The sequence below is a fragment of the Sinocyclocheilus anshuiensis genome, unplaced genomic scaffold (assembly GCF_001515605.1).
Source record: "Sinocyclocheilus anshuiensis isolate Anshui unplaced genomic scaffold, SAMN03320099.WGS_v1.1 scaffold988, whole genome shotgun sequence".
NCBI classification, from domain to species: Eukaryota; Metazoa; Chordata; class Actinopteri; order Cypriniformes; family Cyprinidae; genus Sinocyclocheilus; species Sinocyclocheilus anshuiensis.
In genome coordinates this window covers 806,615-818,562 of record NW_015548246.1, presented here as the reverse complement: position 1 = coordinate 818,562, position 11,948 = coordinate 806,615, and the positions used below count along the sequence as shown (strand labels likewise).

At 36.0% G+C, this 11,948-nt stretch overlaps 1 protein-coding gene across 1 annotated transcript in view; it reads left to right on the top strand.

Annotated features, from left to right (window-relative positions):
• Nucleotides 1-11,409, top strand: part of LOC107655267 (intestinal-type alkaline phosphatase-like) — a 17,857-nt gene extending 6,448 nt beyond the window's left edge. Inside the window, exons 8-11 of the mRNA XM_016442713.1 lie at nucleotides 4,072-4,206; nucleotides 4,288-4,479; nucleotides 5,031-5,147; nucleotides 10,465-11,409. Coding sequence (XP_016298199.1) covers nucleotides 4,072-4,206; nucleotides 4,288-4,479; nucleotides 5,031-5,147; nucleotides 10,465-10,730 — 710 coding nt within the window. The 3' untranslated portion in view covers nucleotides 10,731-11,409. The remainder of the gene's footprint in view (nucleotides 1-4,071; nucleotides 4,207-4,287; nucleotides 4,480-5,030; nucleotides 5,148-10,464) is intronic.
• The last annotated feature ends 539 nt before the right edge of the window (nucleotides 11,410-11,948 follow it).

Sequence of the window (11,948 nt, the reverse complement as noted above, 5' to 3'; positions counted from 1 at the left end):
AACATCAATACTAAAAAACATGTATTTTATTTTCCCCCTGATTCCACAAAAAGTTCTGTAAATGTAATTGTATTCAGAACAGAACAAGAATGAAAAATAAGTAGTTATAAAATTATATATTAAACTATAAAATAAAACACAAATTAGGTTATAGTAGCATTCATTATAAACAGCATACATATGTCAAGCAAAACTGAAACGGCATTGGGCTCGAGCCTGTCTCATACCACAAGAATCCAAATGTTTCCATTTTTGCTATATTTGTAACATTTGTTTGCATAACTATTATTCTAATGTAGCCTAAACATGGCTTTATACTTCACTCATGTTCTAATATACGTGTAAAATCCTTCACATGCGCAAAAATGTTTGTTTCGGCGCTGCACGCTGATTTTACAGCGGACCTTTTAAAATAAACAGTGTTACTTTTATGTTTGGTTGACTGCATTTTAGTTTGATGATGAATGGCTGAAATGTCAGGCAACGTTAGAACTAATGTTGTTTGTGTGTGCGTGAGGCGCCTGTGTGATCAGATGGATTTAATCAAATAAAGATGTAAAGAAAAGAAATAAAATGCATTAAGAGTGTCACAAAAACGAGCGTAGCTTATACTTGTTGCACAGTGGGGGTTTTTTCCCTTTTGTTAATCTGTTAATTATATTATAGCCTGTTATATATTTTGTGTGATCCTATTTATTTTATTCCTTTTATAGACTTAATTTATGTTTTCCTCCTTTCACAGAAGTGCTGCAGGTACATGATGCGACGATCGAATCCTCGCGGTCTTGTTTACGCTGCTATTCGCGCATATAAAGCTAAAGCCCTGTATAAAAATTTAAAAAAGACATTGTAATCTTACTGGTTAACGATCGACTAATGAGCTTCGTTTGATGGTCGGGAAAATAAAAATGAACAAAATGCTGTCATTCTACAATTCTCTACCGTATTTATGCTGCGCGCAAGTTCAGGTAACTCAAAAACTTGCGTACACGAGCTGAGACCAGACGTGAGATTTGATCGTACACTCTATGTGTGGCGGGGCTTCCCCCGTGGGATATATATATATATTTCACATTTAACTAACTTTGTGTTTAGTCGATTTTCGCGTTGGTCTGAATGAAAATGCAAATTCATTCTTTGCCACTAGGTGTCGCTTTTGGAGTGGTAAAAATAGCTGTTTCCCCGGTAACGGCTGTAAACAAAGCAGCACTGCGCTCACAAACGCTGCTTCATGAAATGGTAATGAAATCGACCAATCGGACCAATCACCGCAGATTTGGTTTGGAAAAATTAATCGTTGAGCGAATCGTTTGGGAGTTGTTGAGCAAGTATGGTAATGCATTATAAACGCATTTATATAAATGCATATTATAAGTCAATGAAAGTGCTTTTTGACCTTGCATGTATGTCAACCTGTTGTTGGGGACTCCCAGAACCAAAATATGAACCTTTCATAACCCATAATAGGGGCACTTTAATGCAGTGTGTTACATGCTGTTTCTTTGTAATTAATTGTGAAACTAACTAGCAATTTCTGAGTGAAAACTGTTTGCACACCAAATTCTTCCAGTATAGTGGGGGCCCCCACCTCCTGGTTGAGAACCACTGATATATATGGTCTATGTGAGTGGTTCCCAACCCAGGGGTCGCCAAGCTCACTCTAGTTTGAGGAATATGAATAGGGATGAAACGGTTACAGTTGGACCATAAACCATGATGAAATTCTCAATGGTTAGTACAGCTGTTTAATATTTTGATTTATCATTAAAACTGTATTTGATTACCGAGATTTGAAAACTAACGTAAATACTGTCCAGCGTGAAGCAAATTTAGTTACAGTCTCATGCAGGCACAGCATGCAGCATTGGTTTCGTTTTGTGTGAAAACATGGCGGAAGGCAGTGAAAGGTTTTACAGAGGGAAATATATGAATTAAAATATGAATGCACCTCTGAATTGAACCATCTGTCTTCAGAAACATTTCTGTTTATAAGCGCAGCTGTGTTTTGTTTACGGGAAACAGCTCTATTTCTGCTGTTCCATAAGCACCACCTGCTGTCTGACAGTCGATATACATCTTCATTCAGCCGATCTGGTGTTTTTGTTCAAACCAATGCAAATATCAGACCGAAATTTTTTGCACTGTTATACATTTTAATCGGTTGGTTGATGAAAAGCTAATGTGCACTCTAAAAATCTAACCAATTTGTATCTAAGGTATCTAGAATCATTAACAGAGCCGATAAAATGCTTATAATCATTCATCATTTTGACTCATATCTCTTTTCTTAAAAGTGGTTTTAAGTCTGAAATGTGAAGTATCATTTTAAAACTTTGTTAGTACATGCTAGTAGATAACATGTCATGTTGTAGTCACCCGACAACAGGGGCGCGGGAAGATGTTTTCGGTTGGGGGTGCTGAGTGTGTCCGTGTTGGGTGAAAGGGAGGCGGGGGGTCACCTCATTTGACAACTCCACAAAGCACTACAAGTGCGTTGATATGAACACTCGTTTAAGTGGCATACACACTGGGAAATTTGACTGCATATCACATTTTTGAAATTATCGATAGTAGCTGATAAATCTCGGGGGTTGGGCTGGGTCCGCTAGGCTTACTTTTCTCCGTGCTCGTGCTGGAGCTGGTTCACTTATGTCGGTGCTCGTGCTGGGGCTGGTGTTTGATGCCTATTTTGGAAAGTTTTTGCTGGGATGGGCATTTAAAAAAATCTGAAATTCGCTTTTGCGCCATTATCTCCTTGTATTAAAGTTAATCTTGTTCGCATTCTGTACAGTTCATGTCTGATACCACGCCAGCGTCACGTGTTCATGAGGATTAGGCTAATCATCCCATGAAAACATCACAAGTAAAATTAATCATGTTTATAAAGATGAATCTAGAATCATTAACAGAGCCGATAAAATGCTTATAATCATTCATCATTTTGACTCATATCTCTTTTCTTAAAAGTGGTTTTAAGTCTGAAATGTGAAGTATCATTTTAAAACTTTGTTAGTACATGCTAGTAGATAACATGTCATGTTGTAGTCACCCGACAACAGGGGCGCGGGAAGATGTTTTCGGTTGGGGGTGCTGTGTGTGTCCGTGTTGGGTGAAAGGGAGGCGGGGGGTCACCTCATTTGACAACTCCACAAAGCACTACAAGTGCGTTGATATGAACACTCGTTTAAGTGGCATACACACTGGGAAATTTGACTGCATATCACATTTTTGAAATTATCGATAGTAGCTGATAAATCTCGGGGGTTGGGCTGGGTCCGCTAGGCTTACTTGTCTCCGTGCTCGTGCTGGAGCTGGTTCACTTACGTCGGTGCTCGTGCTGGGGCTGGTGTTGGATGCCTATTTTGGAAAGTTTTTGCTGGGATGGGCATTTAAAAAAATCTGAAATTCGCTTTTGCGCCATTATCTCCTTGTATTAAAGTTAATCTTGTTCGCATTCTGTACAGTTCATGTCTGATACCACGCCAGCGTCACGTGTTCATGAGGATTAGGCTAATCATCCCATGAAAACATCACAAGTAAAATTAATCATGTTTATAAAGATAAACATGGGTTTGTTATAGCCCACTTACAATTTACATTTCAGAGATCATTACAAATAAATTATTAAATGCTAAAACTGAATAAATTTAAATGAACAAACTTGCCGTTGCATCTGCAACCATGTGAAAACAGGGGGTGCTGCAGCCCCCTCAGCACCCCTACTTCCCGCGTCCCTGCCCGACAAACATTTTTTTGTTCATGTAAAATCTGGCCATTGTTGTTAATGTAATGTAATTCATGTTTCTACTGTTGTTGAATTTATTACAAACTTAACAACTGGTTTTTTGTTTTTTTTTTAAATGGGGGTCTTAAAAAAAAAAAGAAGAATGTTAAAATAGGGGTCCCCTGGATTGCAAAGGTTGCAAACCACTGGTCTATGTCATAAAAACAAGTTATTTTCGATAGTTACTTAACCACATTTCTTGGTAAACTGGGAATAAAAAATATACATATATTTCACATTTGAAGTCAGTTATTCTCAGTGTGGTTTGTTTTTATTGTTGCGCTCAGGGCTTTTTGAGCCAAAGGACACCAGGTACGAACTGGAACGCGATCCTTCAATGGACCCATCGTTGACTGAGATGGTGGAAAAAGCCATTAAGATTCTTCGCAAAAACTCAGAAGGATTCTACCTCTTTGTGGAAGATAAGTTGATATCATGTTTCCATTGCGTAGCCCATAAGATGTGTTGAGCATACTTATATTTGTGTGTTTTCTTTCCTGTACGTGGGAGAATAGATCACGGCCATCACGCAGGGCAGGCCAAGTACGCTTTGACGGAGGCTGTGGAATTTGACAGGGCCATTGCGCGGGCGGCTGAGCTGACGAGTGAACTCGACACCTTGTCCGTGGTCACTGCTGACCACTCCCATGTGTTTTCCTTCGGTGGCTACTCTTACAGGGGCAATCCTGTGCTAGGTATGCAAACACACAATTCATCCATGAGCTGCTGAAAACCAAACTTACTTGTATGTCCACACCTTCTGAAATGATATACTGTACATGGCTTGAAGGGATAGTTTACCAAAAAATAACAGTTCTGTCATCATTTACTCAACTTTTTGGCATTTCAAACTTGTAAGACTTTCTTTTGTGGAACACAAAAGAAGACATTTTAAAAAATGTCAGTTTATTTATTTATTAATACAATGAAACTCAATGCGCTGCAATGTTTTGTTGTTTTGAATCCCACTGACTTTCACTGAATGGGCGAAAACTGTTGAAACATTCTTCGAAATATCTTCTTTTGTGTTCTACAGAAGAAAGAAAGCCATACTGGGTTGGAACAACATGATGGAGAGTAAATGATGACAAAAATAAATAAATAAATAAAATTTAAATGAGCCATTATTTCTGTTTAAGCTCCAAAATATTTGCCCAGTAGAAATACTTTTTTTTTTCTTCTCAAAAATAACAAATTTGATGGTATTATAGGATTAAGAATGACTTATTTACCTTTTTGTCTTAAGGCGTTTCTTATTCAAAAGCTGAGGATGGCAAGAGCTTTACTAATGCACTTTACGGGAACGGTCCTGGATACCAGATTGCGAATGGAACCCGTCCTGACATGAATGCAACGAACTCAAGTAAGTTTTATGAGTTTAATTGTTATTCCCCCAGGTGCAGAAGAGCATTTTTAAGTGCATGACACAAGCTAAATGTTTTGGCAACGCAGACGCCCCATCTTGTGGTCATGCGTGTTACTGCAAGAAAATGAAACAAAACTCTTTTCTTTTACATTAAAGCAGCACTATGTAACTTTTGGCGCTCTAGCGGTTAATAAACAGAACTGCACACATCCCGCGGAAGAACATTCCAACCGGAGCTACTTCTCTAAGTTTATGTCTATGGTGATTCACGCAGGTATGTGTTACTCCGCAGCGGTGACGACCCGACCAGGCTACAATAGTCCAAATATAAGTACTTATTATAAGTGTACCGTAGTGATTCGGAATGAGACAAAAACGCTGTTTTTGGAAGATGAATTAATGATGTACTTGCTCATTATATACATTTTGCACATTTTGAACACAGAAAAAGTTACATAGTGCTGCTTTAAAGGTATAATTCACCAATAAATAAATAAATAAACAATAAAAATTCTTTCATCAAACTCTATGTCTCTCTCTTCAATGGAACACAAAGGGAGAAATTTAGTATAATCTCCAAACTGAACTCTTCCATAGTAATCCATGCAATTGAAAATGAATGGAGACTTCAGCTGTCAAGCTACAAAAGTGACAAAAAAGTTTTCAATGTTGTTATTGTTAACTAAAACTTAAAAAAAAAATCTGTTAACTTTTAACTGAAATAAAGTAAAAATTAAATATTATATGAAAAGCAGTAAGTTTAAGTACTAAAATGACTAAAACTAAAATAAAAAAAATCTTAATATTATTGACAAAAGCACATAATGACTAAAAGTTAAAAATTCAAATGGAAACAAAAATAATAGCCATTTCAAAATATTAATAAATAATATGGCACCACACTATGGAAGACAAATAATGCCATATGTCTTTGAAACAAAAAAAAAACGTTGAATAGCACTACCTGAAAAAATAATGCATTGCATTAACAGTGCTTGCATTTTAATGCCTTGTATTTCCAGGGCTTGCATTTTTAGGCCCTGAAATTTAACATAGTTGTTTATTTAAGCTGTGAATATTTCGATTCAAAATATTTCACACACATTTTCATAATTAAAAATTCAGTAATTCATATTCACCTTCCAGAATTCACTTCCAAAATATTCAATCTGTTTAAAAATACGATGTATAATATTCGACAGGCAAATTTCGGTCCATTTTATTTGACTTTTCAAATTCAGTGGTTAAAATTCGACAGAAAATTCGGCATTGCAAATCCGGGAGCGGCAGGAATAGCAGTAGAGCACCGATGCATGATCTCCAGCTGCTGTCAGTCGCTCACCAGCAGGTGGCGCAAGCAGCTGTTGATGAAGACCAAAGCAACCGGTAGCGCAAGTCATTCATTCACAAAAACTGATCTGCAGAAATGGAGCAAGCGCTAAGTAGAAGGTTTGATTATCGGGGCCAGTATAAACATGTGGAAAAGCTGATTGTGTGTATGTTTAATTCAACATCTTCTCTGTTTCCCGTAGCCTGCATGTAAGCAGCTTTCTCTACCACAAAGGAGATTATAATGCTATTTTACCCAACACTAAAGTACAGAACTAACATTACATCTGAGGAAGACATATATTGCTTTCGGTTGCTTAGTTTCCGTAACTTGGTATCATGGCTTGTGTGACGCTGCGCTGTAATACTGTGGTTCCCCTCATACAGTAACGAGTGATAAGACCTCAGATCTCAGAATACACTTTATTGATGATTATGCGAACTATATCAACAGCTAAGCAGATGTAGAATATGAACGAACGCGCAAGGTTTCACGCTATTGCCCTCAGAAATCTGTTAAAGAAAACGCATTACGCGGCGCAGTGCATTAATGCAATGACAGCTATTAAAAGACCAAACTCAGATCTTACTGATCTGTAAACAGATATTTTTCTTTATTCCCATAAAGAAAACACTTAACCTGGTTTATTGCCTCAAGACAGTGATAATAAATAAATAAATTCGGCACCTAATTAATAATATATATTACTGTATATTATGTACATTTAAGCAGATGAACCCAGAATATGAGCCCGTAAACCCACAAAGTTTCACCAAACCATTTTTTCTCCCATAGAAAGCCAAGCGCGGTAGTTTTAGGTGTGATATTCGCTGCATATTAACCTAGGTTGATTTAGGGACCGTCTGCAAATTTACCTCACAGTACAAAACGAAGTCCAATAATTTAGTCAAATTAATGTTTACAGTAAATGAATAATTTACTCAAACTGACTAAATATATATTGCCAATAACTCGCCTTAGACAATACTTTCCCTATGTACACTACACAAATATTTTTTAAATTACAATAATTATTACAATAATTCACCAAAATGGGGTTTTTCGTGTTCCACATGCTGTATGTTACTAGTATGTTACTAGTGACCAGACTGACTTACTACAGTTGAAATGTTGCCAATATCTTCCTCACTGTAAAGTTTGCCAATATCTTCCTCACTGTAAGGTTTGCCAATATCTTCTCACTGTAAAATTCACATCAAGTTTTTTTTTGTTATGTTCCAAATGTTGTAGTACATTCCTAGTGACTAGACTGACTTACTACAGTTGAAATTTTGCCAATATCTTCTCACTGTAAAGTTTGCCAATATCTTCCTCACTGTAAAGTTTGCCAATATCTTCCTCACTGTAAAGTTTGCCAATATCTTCTCACTGTAAAATTCACATAAAGTTTTTTTTTTTGTTATGTTCCAAATGTTGTAGTACATTCCTAGTGACTAGACTGACTTACTATAGGTGATATTTTGCTAATACCTCCCTTATTGTACATAAAGTACATCAATATTTTATACTATAAATTTTGGAACATGAAAAATCCCTTTTGGGGTCTTACAGATTATTATTATTATTATTATTTTAATAATTGTGAACGGTACATACAGTAAGGGAGATACTGGCAAAATTTCACATGAAGTCAGTCAGTCTTGTAACTAGCAACGTACTACAACCTGTGGAACATGAAAAAAAAACTTTTGGTGAATTACTGTAGTTTAAAAAAATATATATTTGTGTACTGTACATACCATAAGGGAGATATTGGCAAAACCTAACCTGTAGTAAATTAGTCTTGTATCTAGCAACGTACTACAACTGTTGGAACATGAAAAAAACCTTTTCCAGGGATCTTTTATATGTAAATAATTGTGTACTGTACATATATAAAGGGAGGTATTGGCAAAATGTCACCAGTAGTAAATCACTGTGAGCAATACGAGCTTTACAATTTGACAGTGTGTTATTTTAAATGTTAAAAGTCATTTTAATTAAAATACATTGGATGTTTTAACCCAGTCGGTGGAACTGTCAGACAGTCCCTTGTGTGCGATAACGCATCAGCGCTTTCTCCGGTTTAAATTTGCAGCAATAATACACCTTGAACTCCTATTTTTATGTCAAAATAAAGTGGTTGCATATTGTTAAAACTAATCGTAGTGTTGATATATTTGTATGACTGTTGACTCAATAGATCAGTGGTAAGGGAAAGAAATTATAAAGAAAATCTCATCAAAAGCACCTCATTTGCTTGCCTGTATATAGTTCGCATAATCATCAATAAAGTGTATTCTGAGATCTGAGGTCTTATCACTCGTTACTGTATGAGGGGAACCACAGTATTACAGCGCAGCGTCACACAAGCCATGATACAAAGTTACGGAAACTAAGCAACCGAAAGCAATATATGTCTTCCTCAGATGTAATGTTAGTTCTCGGTTCTAGTACATACCGGTTACATAGGTACCGGTGCCATATTGGTACCGGGTTTCGGTACCCAACCCTAGTTTTAACCCATTCGGTGAAATTGTCAGACGGTCCCATGGGTGCGATAGCGCGTCAACGCTTTCTCCGGTTTAAATTTGCAGCAACAATACACCTAGGCGGTTTTGAACTCCTTTTTTATGTTGATATAAAGTGGTTGCATATTGTTAAAACTAATCGTGGTATTGATCTATTTGTAGGACTGTCGACTCTGTAGATCAGTGGTAAGGGAAAGCAATTATAAAGAAAATGCAGCGCATTGCGTTCTTCTGACCTCATTTGCTTGCGTGTATATAGTTCGCATAATCATCAATAAAGTGTATTCTGAGATCTGAGGTCTTATCACTCGTTACTGTATGAGGGGAACCACAGTATTACAGCGCAGCGTCACACAAGCCATGATACCAAGTTACGGAAACTAAGCAACCGAAAGCAATATATGTCTTCCTCAGATGTAATGTTAGTTCTGTACATCAGCGTTGGGTAAAATAGCATTATAATCTCCTATGTGGTAGAGAAAGCTGCTTACATGTAGGCTACGGGAAACAGCGAAGATGTTGAATTAAACATACACACAATCAGCTTTTCCACATGTTTATACTGGCCCCGATAATCAAACCTTCTACTTAGCGCTTGCTCCATTTCTGCAGATCAGTTTTTGTGAATGAATGACTTGCGCTACCGGTTGCTTTGGTCTTCATCAACAGCTGCTTGCGCCACCTGCTGGTGAGCGACTGACAGCAGCTGGAGATCATGCATCGGTGCTCTACTGCTATTCCTGCAGCTCCCGGATGTGCAATGCCGAATTTTTTGTCGAATTTTAACCACTGAATTTGGAAAGTCAAATAAAATGGACCGAAATTTGCCTGTCGAATATTATACATCGTATTTTTAAACAGATTGAATATTTTGGAAGTGAATTCTGGAAGGTGAATATGAATTACTGAATTTTTAATTATGAAAATGTGTGTGAAATATTTTGAATTGAAATATTCACAGCTTAAATAAACAACTATGTTAAATTTCAGGGCCTAAAATGCAAGCCCTGGAAATACAAGGCATTAAAATGCAAGCACTGTTAATGCAATGCATTATTTTTTCAGGTAGTGCTATTCAACGTTTTTTTTTTGTTTCAAAGACATATGGCATTATTTGTCTTCCATACCACACATAAATGCAACCCATATTTTGAGTATTTTTGTACTGAAAAGTTATTTACTGAAATAACAGCATCGTAGCTCTCACTGAAGGTTTTAAAGTTCATCTGAACATGAATAAGATTTCCTGCTGAAGTCTTTTCAATTAGAATATATGGTGCTTTTTTAATTTTGAAAGTCCTTATATAGAAAATGTGTGAAGTGAACTTTCTTTAAACCTCATACTGTACAAGTTTTAATATTAATTTTATGAACTTTTTTTATTTTATGGTGAATTACTAAATAACTGTATAAAGTAATTTATTAATATGTGACTGTTTTTGTTTTTCTCCAGGCAGTGATGAATATCTTCAGCAGGCTGCTGTACCTCTAGATTCAGAAACTCATGGCTCTGAGGATGTTGCTATTTTCGCCAAAGGCCCAATGGCCCACCTCTTCCACGGAGTCCAAGAGCAAAGCTACATTCCTCATGCTATGGCTTACGCTGCCTGTATTGAGCCCTACACCGACTGCCAGCTAGAAAACTATGGCATTTGCACTAAGTTCAGCCTCGCGGTGCTGCTGCTGAGCTTGCTCTCCTCACTCACCACCCTTATGTAATGTGACTAAAGCGGGGTGAGGTGCACTTTAAACAGCTTTTCTGTATATTTAAATCACAATACATTTGCAGGTTTTTCGCATTCAGCTGCAACATTTAGACAACTGACGGGCAAGTTGCATAAGTTCTGCACTGGATCTGTGTTTGCAATTAATGTTGGTTGAGATATAATTTAGATCCTCTGTGAGGACATGAATGTTGATTAATAAAATCTGGCAAATCCTAGAAGGTGTACTTGCATTTACATTGTATTCACATTTCTTTAGTGACCCTAAAAATACTGAATAAATGGTAATGTATGTAATAAAATAACCCTCTGTGTAGATTAAATGTTTGCTTATAATATTTACCTTCACAATGCTGAGTATTATGATATATTATAAATATATTGTGGACACTGGGAACAGTGTGATTAACTGGTGACATCGTCAGGTAAAAGAAAATAAGTAATTTGAAACATATCAATGTGCTATTGTTTCAAATGAGTAAATCATGGAAATCACTAAAAGTATTGTGAAATGTGATATTTTTAAAACTGTAATTAAACTATAAACCTTTTTTTGTGTGTCCATTGTACAACATTCTGAAAGATGGCCTGCCTCGTAAGTTCATACGTGAGCCATTCAAAGAAATCCTCCAAAGAAAGATTCAAACCCCCTTTCGCCTTCATCCATCCTGTACTTCATGGCACCTTTGAAAAAAAACCTGTCAGAAAAAAACAAACAAAGAAATAAATAAGAAAATGTCTAATATTTATGAGTTTTGTAAGCTATTTTTGTACCTGAGATTCAATATCCTTCCTTCACTTCCTTCCAAAAGCTTTTTTTTTTCGCCTAGATTTTAAAAATCTGTTATCTATTAACTGAAATAAAGCTGAAATAAATTAAAATATTAATTTTATATGAAAAACAAGTTGAAGTACTAAAAGTACTAAAGCTAATACTGAAATAAAATCAAATAGAAAATATATAATTAACAAAAGCACATAAAATGACTAAACCTTCAAAATTAAAATCAAAACATAAAAATAAAAAACTATTTCTAAATATTTTAAATTATTCAAAATATTATTTTAAACTAAAGGTTAAAGTCTGTAAAACCAAAAAGCACTTTTCTTTGACCTCTAAAACTCTATTTTAAAAAATAAAAAACTTTCAAGAAAGACCTCCATGCTTTTTCTAAAAAGTTTTAATTTCAACTTATAAAATAGGATATTATAT